A 15735-nucleotide genomic window follows, 5' to 3' on the forward strand; every position below is an offset into this window, starting at 1 on the left:
AAAAATTGAATTTCGATAAAAAAAATGTGTTTAAACTTTAGATATAAAACAAAATCTATGAACATTCATAATTTATATTTAAAAAACCTGCACAAAATGACTTTAAATAATTGCGAAAAAAATATTTTACTTACACATCTAGAAATAATAATATGAGATTTTATAGTAATAATAATAATATTATTATTATTTGCAGTAAATAAGTAAGGGTAGTTAGAACTTACAACCCATCTATTTTTTAATATATTCATATCAAATAATTAAAAAAAAGGATTTTTTTTTTGACCGGTTACGAATTTCCAAAAACTCTTAGATGGGTGTCTAGATTTGATATGGTCTCCGAAAATGTCGGATATGGATATCCAATTCGAGTTGTTTTTCGGATCGGATTCGAACATCTTCGAACAATCCAATATCTGACTTGGTTTGTAGTTCTTATCCAATAAAATCTAATATGTCACTTCCTGCTTCATTTCTCTCCTCAAACCAAAAACCCCCATAAATGCTCTCGAAGCCAACTTGACTAGTACCCATATGCCCATTGAGGTCACCACCAATGATCAATTTCTCTCCAATAGGGACTCGTTCTACAACCTCCTCTAGATCTTCCCAGAAGGCTCGTAAAAAAGAAACATCCAATCCTACTTGAGGTGCGTAAGCACTTATAACAGTCAGTACCTCATCCCCGACTACAAGCTTAATGCTCATAATCCTATCACTCTTTCTCGATACTTTTACCACATCATCGATGTAATCTTTATCAATGACAATACCAACTCCATTACGACTTTTGTCTTTACCCGTGTACCAAAGCTTATAACCCCAAGGCGCTATCACTCCAGCTTTATCTCCGACCCACTTTGTCTCTTGTAAACACATTATATGCACCCTTCTCCTTTTTATAACCTCCCCTACCTTAGCTAATCTCCCTGTCAAAGAGCCAACATTCCAAGTACGAAAACGTAACCTATTACCCTTCCTAAATTCATGCTCCAATTTTTTTGCCCGCTCTTGACCATGCTTCATAGATCCAAACCTATTTGACACCACACCCATACTTCGAGGTGGCGCGCCGCTTTCGGGCGACGACCTAACAATCCTTGCATATTTTTCACTACACCCGGGTCTAGAAGATGTAGCGCACCCTTGCCTATTTGACACCACCCCCAGGTGTAAAGATGGCGCGTCGCTTCCGGGCGACGATCTAGCAATCCTCACATACTTTTCACTACACCCGGGTCTAAGAAGTGCAGCGCGTCGCTTCTAAGGAGATGTCCCAACGATGTTCAAATTCCGATTCATGTCCATAAAATGTGACTAAGTTTTTATGCTGGCTGCCAGAGACCTACCGCAACCCTCTTCCTTTATCCGGGCTTGGGATCGGCAATGAATGCCCGAAAACACTTGCGGAGTTAAGTTAGCGAGTTCCTTAACTGGAAAATTTAATAGTATAGGTCCTTAACTGGAAAACATAGGATAGTTCGGGTCCTTATCTTAGCCTTAACTCTTGTACAAAACACAGGTTTTCGAATTAATTCTACTACGAATATATTTCACATAATATCGAATTATAATATAGTATCAGTGTTAGGTTTTATTCGTCTCCTTCGCTCTGCCTCCGTTTTTTTTTCTCGAAACCGAAATCCTTTATTATCATGATGAACTCCGATTCGAATCAAATTATTGACACCTCAAAATCTCAATCCTTTTCACTTGTTCATGTGGAAAATCGGGGTAGCAATATTACCCAGATGGCTTTCAATGGCAATAATTACGATGAATGGTCGTGTGCCTTTCCTCTAGCACTTCTCGCCAAGGGAATGCTTGGATACGTTGATGGCACCATCACCAAACCAGAGGCTACATCAATGAATTTCGAATCCTAGCGATCCACCAACCTCGGTGACTCCTTAGATTTACAATTCAATCGAACCAGATCTTCGCAAGATGATCTACTAACACCCCGAAGCGAAACAGGTATGGATCGATATTAAGAATCGGTTTTGTCAAAATAACGATGCTCGTATTTATCGACTACATGAGGAATTGATAGCATGTCGACAAGGCCCGAATGAATCTCTCATGGCGTACTACGGTCGTATGACTACACTATGAGAAGAGATCTTGGACCTGGATGCGCTTCCTTCTTGTGTTAGCTTGTAACCCTTGTTGTTGCGATTAGGTGAGCATAATGGACATTCGCCGCAAAAAATAACGGATCTGTGACTTCTTAATTGGTCTCGATGACCGTTTCGATAACACTACGACTCCTCTTCCTGCTCTTAATTTTATTTACAACCGTCTTCTTCAAGAAGGAGGAGTGCGATCATTTGCTATGTCGAAACCCGTGTCCCAACGGTTTTGGCTTTTGCTGCCTGTTCTCATCACGGGTCACGACATGAGGAGGAGGGGAGGGGGGGCGTCAGAACTGATTGTCCTTATATCTCGACTAATGGCCCTAAGTTAATTTGTATTGTGTGTTAACGATCTGGTCATTCCCTTAAGTTTTGTTATCGTGTCATGGGAAAGTTTCTCGAATGGTGGGGTGACCATCTTCGTTACCATATTTGCATCGACCCAAATGATACGGATTTGAGCAAGGCGGTCTTTGTACCAGATGTGCGTGGTCGCGCTCAGTTAGAGCGTACCAAACAAGCGTACCAAACAACAAAACTTTGGCCCGTCTCTGAAGGTAAACATCGCGTCAGGTAATGCGCGTCGAATGCTGCCACTGGTGCATCTTCTTCTCAACCTCTTATTACTCAATTTGATAAGCTTGATCTGTCGTTGTGAGTTGGAGGGATTGAGCAATATGTGGCAATCCCAAAAGGCTGACCCTGCACGTGATCATCTTAATGGTAATTTCTCTTCTTTTACTTGGATTATTGACACGGGAGTATCCCACCACATGTCGGGATACCTATCACACTGTACGAATCTTCACACTATTAAACCTCTATCCGTTGGACTTCCCAACGATGATCTTACAATCGCCACTCAAAGCGGTGACATACACTTATCTTCTCGACTTCTTTTACGAAATGTATTATACGCGGGTAATTTAAATTGTAATCTTCTTTCAATTTGAAGTCTTTTACTTGATATGTCCTTAACCATTCAATTTTCTCATAAATTCTGTCTCATTCAGGATCGTACCTCGAAGACGGTGATTGGTGCGGGTGAGCAACACGAGGGGCTCTATTACCTTACGAGGGTTCGTGATGACAAGTCCCCGGCGTGTATGATAGGCTCTTCCGACACGATTGAGCTTTGGCACTGGAGGTTGGGGCATCCTTCTCCCAATATTTCCCATTTTTTACCGTTCCTTAATAAGAAAATTTCTCGAACTCACGATGCTTTTCATAACAAAAATTGTGACATTTGTTTACGCGCAAAACAAACTAGGGAACATTTTCATTTAAGTACTAGTAATGCTATTTCTCCGTTTGATCTTATCCTTTGTGACCTTTGGGTGCCGTACTCCGAAAATGCCTCATGCGGTTCTAAAAGTTTTTTAACAATAGTTGACGATTTTTCCCGATCGACATGAGGTTTATCTTTAACGTCATAAAAGGGATACTAAACAAAGTTTATTAAACTTATTTGTTATGATAGAGCGTCAATTTGAAAAGAAAATCAAAGTTTTACGTAGTCACAATGGTATAGAATTTCGGCCTTTTATAGCATTTTTTAAAGAAAATGGCGTTTTATTCCATACATCTATGGTCGACATCTCCCAACAAAATGGGAGGGTGGAATGTAAACACCGTCACATTTTAAACGTTGCTCGCGCTCTTTTATTTCAAGCTAGTTTACCCTTATTTTTTGGGGAGAATGTATCTTGAGTGCGGTTTACTTAATAAACCGTACTCCATCACATCTTCTACATGGAAATCCTCTTATGAGATGTTTTTTAATAAACCCCCTCCATTTGAAAACATTCGAATTTTTGGCTGTCTTACTTATGCAAAAAGTTTAAATCGATCTCGTGGCAAATTTGCCTCTCGAAGTTGGAAATATGTTTTTATTGGATATCTGTTTGAAAAGAAAGGTTGGCGTCTTAACGATTTGGACACTGGAATTTATTTCGAGTCACAACGTGGTCTTTGTTGAAACCGATTTTCCATATCAAAAGCTTAATATCCATGATACTAACATATACACTACCTCTTTTCTTAACGACACCCTTACGCCTATTGATAAAGCTATCCATTCAATCCCATCCTGCCTCGACCAACACGGTCCCTGAGACAACCACCCCGTCAACTACTCCGTCCGCACAAACGACAGAAACTGCCACTCACCAGCCTACAAACACGACTACTGACCAGCCATCCCACACCAATAGCGACCAACCAACGAACCCAAATAGTGACTCGACAAACCTGGGACGGGGACATAGAATTAAAATTCCGAACTCCAACCTAAAGGACTTTGTGCTCCCTAAACCTCGCCCCTCGTCGAACTATCTCATCGCATCACCATCGTCCTAGGTACCGCTTTTTCGATTTCTTATTATCTCAATTATGCAAAATTTTCACCTCATTACCAAGTTTTCTTGTCGGCCGTGACTAAACATCATGAGCCCAATTTTTTTAAAGATGTCGTGCAGGTTCCCGAATGGCGCGAAGCTATGAAACTCGAACTTGACGCCCTCGAAAAAAATGAAACGTGGACCCTTGAACCTTTTCCTCCGAACAAAAAGGCTATCGCTTCAAAATGGGTTTACAAAATCAAGTATATTGCGGATGGGACAATCGAACGATACAAGGCTCGATTAGTTGTTATAGGTAATCGACAAGTTGAAGGCGTGGACTATAATGAAACATTTCCTCCAACCATAAAACTCGTCACTGTTCATACATTGCTCACCGTTGCTGCCGCCAAGCGATGGGTTCTACATCAAATAGATATTCATAATGCCTTCTTACATGGCGACCTCCACGAGGAAGTATATATGAAACCTCCACCCGATTTTCTACCATCGGTCGAAGGGAAAGTGTGTCGATTGCGCAAATCTTTATACGGGCTTCGTCAAACCGATCGATGTTGGTATGCCAAGCTCGCTTCCGCACACATCAAGTATGGATTTTGACAGTGCCCCTATGATCACTCCTTGTTTTCCATGTCACGGCCAAAGACATAGGTACATATTTTCGTCTACGCTGATGATTTGGTTATTTGCGACAACAATTCTGCTTTAATTACTCAATTCAAGGAATATTTAAGTACGTGCTTTCACATGAAAGACTTGGGCGCCCTTAAGTATTTCCTCATTCTCGAAATTGCCCGCAACAACACCAGGATTTTTTTTCTCTCAACGCAAATATGCTCTTGACATTTTAACAGAAACTGGCCTCCTCGGATCTATGCCAGCCACTACTCCCATGGAACAAAATCACCGCCTAGTCCTTTCAAAAGCCGAGCCATAACCGACCCCAAACCCTATTGTCGACTCGTGGGCCGCTTAGTCTATCTCACTATCACTCGTCCGGAATTAACAAACTCAGTCCACATACTTGCCCAATTCATGCACTTCCCTACAATTGACCATTGGGATGCAGCACTACATGTGGTACGATATCTTAAGAATTCCCTAGGTCAAGGCATCCTTCTTCGCTCCGATATCGACTTATGTGATGCCGACTGGGCAACTTGCCCAATGGGTCGTCGATCTCTCAGTGCTTACCTCGTGTTCTTGGGTTCCTCACCAATCTCATGGAAAACCAAGAAACAAGAGACATTGTCTCGATCGTTAGTTGAAGTAGCGGAATACCGAGCAATGACTTATACTACTTGTGAACCCAAATGGCTTAAAGGGCTGCTTAACTTTCTCGGTATTATTCATAATCAGCCCATTCAACTTGAATGTGACGTAAATCAGCACATTATATTGCCTGAAATCCGGTGTTTCATGAGCGCACAAAACATATTGAAGTTGATAGTCATTTTATTCGTGAGGAGATAGAAAAAGGTCTAATTGCTCCGAGCTACGTACACATGAAGGCTGAACTAGCAGACATTTTCGGGAAAGCTCTCTGTCGCACTTCAGTCGACGACTTACTCTCCAAGTTAGGTGTCTCGACTCTCCACTCGCCAACTTAAGGGGAGGCATTATTTAGCCAAGAGGACTGTTTGACCATATCAAAAAAGTCGTTGGCCCTAGTCCACATTCAAGGCCTTTGTGAAATCTTTCCCTTGTAATTAGCATAAGATTTATTTGTTTCCGTATATAGGTGATTCTCTCGGTTGTATATATAGCTCTATATTAGGTTGTACAAAACACAAGTTTTCGAATTAATTCCATTACGAATATATTTCACATAATATCAAATTATAATAGGATGTTTATTGTTTAGGATAATTGTCGAGTACTTTGGATTGCCAAGTATTATTTTTGTTTGGCGAACTAGTGTTTATAATTCATGTGGTTTTATACTTTTAGTGTTTGAACTTGTTTTCATGAATTAGAAATAACTCTTCTCCCGTTGATCAAGATGAAATAATAGAAATTAAAGATGACCAACATGAAAGGAATGAGAACCAGGAGGGTCAACGTGAACAACAAGAAGATGTTCAAAATTATAATATTTTATGTTGTAAATTGAATGAATGATTTCAGAAAAGAGGAATTTGCAGAGGAAGATTTTCTGTATTGATTGAGTGAATAAAACTGAGCAAATACAATGACTTAAATAGCAAACTAACATCGACAACTAACTCCCTGCTTCCTCTGCCTGACTCCACTATGCATGACTGAAATCATGCCTACAAAACAGCAACACTACTAGCTCCACTAACTAACACCCCATGACTTATTCATCCTAGCAGAATGCTCCCTGAAAGATAGCCAGGAACATTGACTCAACAACAAACTGAAATATGACTAAGTAAATGTGTGTGTGTGAATTATATTTTAACACCACCCCTTAATTCAGACACACCAACTCCAATCCTTTCCACGAAGAACTGATGCTTTGCTTGAGACAATCCTTTTGTGAACAAATCAGCATTCTGAGCATTTGTTCCACAAAACTGCAACTCAACTTTTCCTTCATTCACAAGTTCTCTGATGAAATGATGCTGTATCTCAATATGCTTTGTCCTAGCATGAAATGCCGGATTCTTTGTCATTGCTATGGTTGACTTGTTGTCACACCATAGCTCAGTTGCATCCTTCTGCTCATAGCCAAGATCAGCCAGCAATTTTCTCAGCCAGACAGCCTGCCTACCTGCTGCACCAGCTGCTACATACTCTGCCTCTGAGGATGACAGTGCCACTGTCTCCTGTTTCTTTGAACTCCAAGTGACAGCCCCAGTACCTAGGCTAAACACAGACCCTGAGGTGCTTTTCCTGTCATCAATGGACCCTGCCCAGTCACTGTCTGTGTAACCCACCAGCTTGAGTTTTTCTGCCTTAGTATACCAGATGCCATACTCAACTGTCCCTGCTACATACTTCAGAATTCTCTTAGCAGCTCCCATATGCTGTCTTGTTGGATTGTGGAGATACCTTGACACCACACTGACACAGTAAGCAATGTCTGGTCTAGTGTGAGTAAGGTAGTTCAGGCCACCCACAAGACTTCTATACAGCTTCTCATCTGCACTTGGTGTTCCATCATTTCTTTGTAGCTTGTCATTTGTATTCATTGGTGTGACAGCTACATCATCTTCCTTCACTTTGAACTTCTTCAATAAATCCTGAGCATACTTTCTTTGGCTCAGAAATATGCCTTGCTTTCCCTGTTTCACTTCTAGGCCAAGAAAATATTGTAGCAAACCTAAGTCAGTCATCTCAAATTCTCCCATCATTGATTTCTTGAAATTTTCTAGGAGTATTTGAGATGAGCTGAAGTATATGATATCATCAACATACAGAACTACAACCAGGAAACCTTGATCTTTATGTCTCTTGATGTATAGTGTTGGTTCATTTTCACTTCTTTCAAAGCCATCCTTTGCAAAGAAATGATCAATCCTGCTGTACCAGGCCCTTGGAGCCTGTTTCAGTCCATACAAGGCTTTCCTCAGTTTGTAGACCTTGTTTTCTTCACCCTCTTTGACAAACCCTTGTGGCTGCTCAACATACACTTCTTCCTGCAACTCACCATTTAGAAATGCTGACTTGACATCAAATTGATACACAGGAAGACTTGACTGTGCTGCTAAAGCCAGAATGACCCTAACAGTTTCAAACCTTGCCACAGGTGAGAATGTCTCACTGAAGTCAATGCCTTCAACCTGTGCATACCCTTTTGCTACCAGACGAGCCTTGTGCTTCTGAATTGTTCCATCTGTGTTGAATTTGGTCCTGAAAACCCATTTCAGACCAATCACATTCTTTCCTGCAGGAAGATCAACCAAATCCCAAGTCTTGTTCTTTTGAATTGACCTGATCTCATCCTCCATTGCAACTTGCCATTCTTCTCGCTTCTTTGGCTTGATAAAGCTTGAGGGTTCTGCAGTCATAAGAGCAAACCCACAAGTTTCATATATCTCGGTTAGTGACTTCATCTTTCTTGAGGTGAATCATCGGATGATTCGATCTCGATGACTCGGGTGTCTCTCAATCATCACTGCTGCATCTTTGCCGGTGGAGTAGTATTGTTACCATTCTCCTCATGTGGTTGTTCATTTGAGCTCTCAAATGCGAACACCCTTTGATTTTCTCCACTGGTTAACTCTTTCTGCCAACTCCACTGAATTTCCTCATTAAAAACAACATTTCTGCTAATTATGACCTTCTTATTAGTTGGATCATACAGCCTATAAGCCTTTGATTGAGTTGCATAACCAATAAAGATGCACTTAATTGATTTGTCATCTAATTTGGTTCTCAAATTTAATAAAGAGTATGCAACACAACCAAAGATTTTGAGATGGCTTACTCTTGGTCTTCTGCCTCTCCATGCTTCATAAGGAGTCATGTCTGCCACAGCTCTTGTTGGTGAAATGTTCAGCAAATACACAGCTGTTGCCACAGCTTCAGACCAGAATTCATTTGGCAATCCCCTTGCCTTAAGCATGCTCCTTGCCATTTCCACCACAGTCCTGTTCTTTCTCTCAGCCACTCCATTTTGCTCAGGGGTGTAGGGTGCAGTTAGCTCCCTTTTAATTCCATGAATTTCACAGAATTCATTGAACTCCTTAGACACAAATTCTCCCCCTCTATCAGTCCTCAAAACCTTAATTAATTTCCCACTTTGATTTTCTACCATGGCTTTGAACTTCTTGAAATTCCCAAATGCTTCAGACTTGGTTTGTTGGAAATAAACCCAACTCATTCTACTGTAATCATCAGTGATAAGCAAGAAATATTTGCTTCCACCTAATGACTCAGTCTCCATTGGTCCACACAGATCAGCATGGAGTAACCCTAGACACTCACTGGCCCTCCATGTATCTTCAGTTGGAAAGGAAGCCCTACATTGCTTCCCATACACACATCCCTCACACACATCAAGACTACCAAGCCTAGGCAGACCATTCACTAACTCCTTGTTTCTTAATAATTGTAAACTCTGCATATTAAGATGGCCATACCTCAAATGCCACAGTTTAGCATCATCATCTCCCTTGACAGTCAATGCATTCCCTATTTTCTTTGTTAAATCCAAAGAAAACATTCTATTTCTACCCATAAATGCTTTAGCCACAATTTCATTTGTTTTCTTATCTCTCACAACACAGGATTCACTATCAAAAATCACAGAATATCCACAAGATGAGTAGTTGGCCTACACTTAGAAGATTATAGGCTAGCAAGGGTACATACTGAACATTGTGCAGAAGCTTTATGTTACCTTGCTCAGTTTTGACAGCCACTGTACCCATTCCTTCTACTGATAACTGTTTATCATCTCCCAATCTGACTTTGCTCTTGACTGATTCATCTAGCTCTTTGAACAATGCTTTGGTACTTGACATGTGGTTTGAGCACCCACTGTCAATATACCAAACATCATTCTCTCTGACTTGTGATCCTTGTGTTGTTATGAACAGTTTCTCCTCCCGTTCTGCAAAATTTGCCTTGCCCGCCAGCTTCCCGCTCACCTTCCTGATCTCTCTTCTTTTTCCAGCAATCAACCTCCTTATGACCAGGCTTGTTGCAATAATAACACTTCAATGAGCTCCTTGATTTCTGCTCTTGACTTTCAGATGACTGGCCAGAGAATCTTCCACGTCCCCTGCCTCTGTAGCCTCCTCTTCCTCTGCCTCTACCTCTTCCATGGAACTGATTTGATTTTTCTTTGGAAGAGTCATCCTTGACTTGGAATGCCTTCTCTTCTTTCTGTTCTGAGGATTTGTTCAGCCTCTCCTCATGAGCTTGAAGTGAACCCATTAGTTCATCAAGTGTGTAAGTGTCCAGATCACTTGTTTGCTCAATAGCTGCTACAAGATGATCAAACTTTTGTGTGAGACTCCTTAGAATCTTCCCCACCACATGCTCATTTGTCATCTGCTCCCCATATGCCTTCATCTGCTGCACCACTTCAGTCATTCTGGACAAATACTCTTGCACAGTTTCTTTGTCCTTCATGAGGGCAGTCTCAAACTCCCTCCTCAAGGATTGTAGTCTTACTTTGACTACTTTCTTATCACCTACATATTCTTTCTGCAGAATATGCCAGGCCTCCTTTGATGTGGTTGCAGAAGCAATGCGAGGAAAGATCTCCTCATCTAAGGCCTGTTGGAGTATGAACAGAGCCTTAGCATCTTTCTTCCTCTTGTCCTTGAGAGCTTGATCTGGTTCTGCAGGTTTGCTATCTTCAAACCCTGTCTCAACCAGTTCCCACAGTTCCTGAGATTTGAACAATGTTTTCATTTTCAATTCCCAAAACTGATACTTGACACCCTTGAAAATGGGCAAAGAGGAGAGGCCATTGGAGCTTGATCCATTGGTCGACATGATGTTAATATTCCCAGAAAACGAACCTAAAGACCTGATACCACAATGTTGTAAATTGAATGAATGATTTCAGAAAAGAAGAATTTGCAGAGGAAGATTTTCTGTATTGATTGAGTGAATAAAACTGAGCAAATACAATGACTTAAATAGCAAACTAACATCGACAACTAACTCCCTGCTTCCTCTGCCTGACTCCACTATGCATGACTGAAATCATGCCTACAAAACAGCAACACTACTAGCTCCACTAACTAACACCCCATGACTTATTCATCCTAGCAGAATGCTCCCTGAAAGATAGCCAGGAACATTGACTCAACAACAAACTGAAATATGACTAAGTAAATGTGTGTGTGTGAATTATATTTTAACATTTTATCACTTGAACAGGGCCCAGGAAAACGACGTGCTTTAGGTATGTATCCTTTGCATGAACAAGATGATGTTCGAAGAGATTATATGGTACATGGGCCTTGTCAACCGTATTTAAGCGATTATCCATCTACACAACCTTTTTGCAAAGAGCCGGAGCTACACGATGGGTTCGCATTTTCGTTCTATTTCAAGAGCAACATGAGCAACTATTGAGATTTGTATGTAAATGGAGTAGACAAACTCCAAGGGGAAACAAAAGACAGAGGTCAAGCTATGAAGAAGTTTGATTTTGTGTATTGTTTGCGTATGATGCATGATATTAGGAGGACTGCGGATTTTTTTTGTCAAACTTTACAAAAACAAGGATTTTGACATATTGAATGCTCTACTTTTTCTTTGAAATACGAAAGGCAAACTTAAAGACATGGAAAAAAAATGGTTGAAATGATTTAATTATGAAAGTTGGAGCTTTTTGTTGTAAACACGATATTTCTATGCCAGATATGTCACTCCTTACAAGAAAGCAATGAGAAATTGTAAAAAGGATATCACAAATGAGCATTACAACATGTTGAATATACTTTACTTGGTGATAGACTTTGATGTTAGATTTACGGAAAGTTCGGTTTAGATTCTTCTACTAAGTGCCCATTTGATCCAACTCATAGTTTTCGAGCATTCAAAGGTGAAGATGTGTGCAAACTTTCTACGAAGTACTATCTTTCAAACTTTTCATCACATGATAGTCATGTTCTAGGGTTAGAGCGTGAGTTCTTTGTAAAAGATGTCAAAAAAGATTCACGATTTACAAATACACCTTCAATATCAGATTTGTGTGATATATCGGTTGATTTGTCTTATTCCGTTTCTTCGAGTTCCACTCCAGCAACGGAAAGAGCATTTTCATCGACAAATCTTATATATATATATATAACTGGGTTGAAGCGTTGTGGATGCGCCACGTGTCAGCCCAACTTTAAATACAAGTATTAATTACAGTTGAACATTAAATATGAACATAATAAATGCGGTATAAATCTCAGCAAAATATTAATTATAGTAATAAATTTTATTATAAAATTACATTAAATAATTATGGTGATTTGATTCTAAATTTATTAAAAAATTATTTTTATAAAAATTCTAAAATGTAAATAATTACCTTCATTGCAAAAAAATGCTTTAAATTGAGTATAATTTTCATTGTATTCATTGAAATATTTTGATTTGTAGATATGATTAAAGTGAGCGTCTCATAATGTTTTATGTTTACGTAAAAAGACATTTTGAGAAAGTTATAAAACTTAGACCATTAAATCTTAAGAAAAATATATTTGAAAGAGTCATTGTATTTCTTAAAAACATAACTTACAGAAAACTATTAAGAGATAAGTTTTTATGTGGGAATGAAAAATTATATTGCGAGAAATTGAATACATATGAGATTTTGATAGGTTTAAATTGTATGATAACGAGTATGTGTACGAATATGTATGTACACAGTGATCGCGAGTGCATTTGAATAATTAAAACAAAAGTAATGATTATTAATAATATAGTATTATAAACGATATGAAAAGGTAGAAAAAACGTTACATTTTTCTTTTTCATTTAAAATATATATACGTCAAGTATAAATATTGATTATGACTAGCTAAATATTGCTTTTAGTTAAATATTTTATATGTTATCTTTTAAATACTTTGAAGTTATACCTCAAAAAATATTATTTGAGAAAGTTTAACCTATTTTATTTACAGGTAGACTCTTAAACATCATTTATATATAGTTGTTTAAAAATACAAAAGGTGCAATTCTTAAAGATATGTTTGACACAATAACACATCCAAGACACAATCAAAACATTTGAATAAGTTGAGTTTGAACTCTATATGTTTGATACATAAATATCATATATTATACATAAAAAAATAAAAATTACATAAAATTATATTCACATCATTTTGATAAAATATTAATTGACTTGGAATATAACGTATTGTGAAATGATACAATTTGAGAACTTAATGTTGATTGTTGCATTATTCGAATAAATTTTATTTTAATTAATATGATATTTGAGTAGTCACAAAAAAATTTATAAAACGTTGATCATGCATAATTAATTATCACTTATTAGTTTTAATTAAAATTGTATGTATTTTATTTTAAAACATTGAAGTTAAACCTTAAAAAAATTAATTTGAGAAAAATTAGTTTATTTTTATTTATAAGTAAAAATATTAAAGGTCATATATAAATTATGTAATTTTTCTTCAATTATAATAATTAAATTTTAAAACAGGCCGCGCAAAGCGCGGGATACCACCTAGTATCATAAAAAGCACACTTTGAAATAACATGAATGACGAATTTTTAAACAACTTGATGGTGCTTTATATTTAAAGGAAAATGTAAATAATATTGAGAATGATGAGGTGGTTGCTTGTTGAATTTGAATATATTGGACCTCGTAGAGTAAAATTTAGTTAGCTATGTAAATTCTTAATTTGTATTTTTTTTGTAAGCAATTTTTTATTTCATTTTAATTATTAGCTCATTGTACTTTAAGTTCCTGGATCCGCCAGACCGCCCTTGAATTCAACATAACGTTCTAGAAATTATAATCACTAAATCCGTCAGAAGAAAAAGACATTTTGTTGAGGAACATACATTAGACATTAGACCCCTGAGGAACAGACAATGTTAAGTTTGATCCGGCGCTGCCTTGTATTTTCGACGCTTATCATGAGGAACAGACATTAGACTCTATCAAGTTTCAAGATCAGCCAAGTTATTATTTGGTTGATTTTTAAACGGAGCGGAGTGTTGCAGCTATGAAAGAATCGTCTTGTACGATTTGTTTGTTCGACAACATGGTTTGTGATAAACTTTCAAGCTTTGTGCATGAAGGGTGGAGGAGTGGAAGGCACAAGCTGATATGGCACAAGAGAGCTTCGAAAATAAAAGGGCTAAGTGAGCTAGGGGATTGCATCAAAGAATATTATTTGAGATTATGCTCCAGCTTCTTACTATTGTTTAGCATCTATTTCACAACTGGATTTGTAAGGTTCGTGATTGATCTCGAAGGGTTAGAATTTCAAGAATTGAGGACAATTCATTTCAAAGGGGGAGGGGATGATTCGAAATGGAGTAACAACAAAGACGAGTTCAGCTTGGACTTGGAAATTATACACGAAGACATGAGGAGCGATTTTGATCCAAATCAGGCGTGAACAAGGAATTCTATAGATGTTAGAATTAGAGTTATCCTAATCTAGTTAGGAATAATAAAAGTTTCCTAAAACTAGAAGTATTAGGTTTATTGCTTTTCTAATCTTAATATGAGTTATTTACTGCTTGCCTAGTTCTGTTAGGACTTAGGAGTAGTTATTTACTTACCTAGTTTCAATAACAGTATAGGTAGTTTCCTTATTCCGTTTAGGAGTCAGGTTAGTTTAGTTATAAATAGGAGTCATGTATTCATATTGTTAGGATTTAGTGCCTTGAATTTGTATCAAATACGGAATAAGTTAAGGCAAGAAGAAGAAACAGCAAAAGCCAATAAGCATTCACGTAATTGACGTTGTATAGGAAAATCGTCAACGTCTAAGGCTTACGTGACTTAGCTTTGTGTTCTTGGAAACTTTAGTGGGTGTGGGGCCCACTTTGTGTTTCCTTTTCTTTGGTCTCTTAGGTTGTTTTCTACGTGAGTTTTGTATCTGGTTTAGGAAATTACTATTAATTTCCTAATAGTCTTTGTTTCCTAATTATTCTAGGTCTTTTATTAAGGGTGAAATAATCTATATAAAGACCCTTATATTAGTCTCGGTTAATTAAGGAGGTGGAGATAGTATTTGTGAGCGCAATCTTATGAGAGTCGATTTGTGAGGTTCCCTCCGGGGAGGAAGCTTCTGTTTGTTCCGGGCTCAAGTAGATTGGTGTTCGTCTGAATTTGGAGATTGAAGGAGTCTGTTCGGATCTTGCTGATCTCAAGATCGTTTGTCCTTCGTCTCGTTTAGGTAGTCTCTTTTGTCTCTTTTAGATTACTATTTTGTTGGTAGAATAGGGTATACTTTTGGCTCATATTGAGCGCGTGTATACCGGTCTACTTTTGTCTCCACAATAGTGAATTTTGCTCTCCTTCAGGGTGGATGTAGCCAGTTATTTTACTGGTGAACCACGTATATCTGTGTGTCACTTTATTTATTATTCGCTATATTTGTTCTTATCACCCTAATCAACTAACTATTGGGTAACGGGACGCCTCCGTTACAACACATATTTTCGTAGATTGAGTTATAGAATAAAAACAGTGAGTTTTTCGTTTACAGTTGTAAACATCGGTTCGACGAGTTCGTTCCAAAAGTCGTTATTGTTTCACGCGTTTTCAAGCATTAACCCGAGTTATAGTCAATAGGTCTAGATCGAATAAATATTCCATTGGT

At 38.2% G+C, this 15735-nt stretch overlaps 2 protein-coding genes across 2 annotated transcripts in view; both read right to left on the minus strand.

Annotated features, from left to right (window-relative positions):
• LOC141623829 (MADS-box protein CMB1-like) overlaps nucleotides 1–15735 on the minus strand; it is a 106247-nt gene that overhangs the window by 59220 nt on the left and 31292 nt on the right. The window lies entirely within an intron of this gene.
• Nucleotides 9965–10912, minus strand: LOC141621878 (uncharacterized). The gene has a single exon (XM_074438034.1). It carries the CDS (start codon nucleotides 10910–10912, stop codon nucleotides 9965–9967), a length of 948 nt encoding a protein of 315 aa, XP_074294135.1.

The sequence above is a fragment of the Silene latifolia genome, chromosome X, assembly GCF_048544455.1.
Source record: "Silene latifolia isolate original U9 population chromosome X, ASM4854445v1, whole genome shotgun sequence".
NCBI lineage: Eukaryota > Viridiplantae > Streptophyta > Magnoliopsida > Caryophyllales > Caryophyllaceae > Silene > Silene latifolia.

Coding starts and splice junctions, on each gene's coding strand:
- LOC141621878 (XM_074438034.1), bottom strand. CDS start 10,912: ATGTCGACCAATGGATCAAGCTCCAATGGCCTCTCCTCTTTGCCCATT.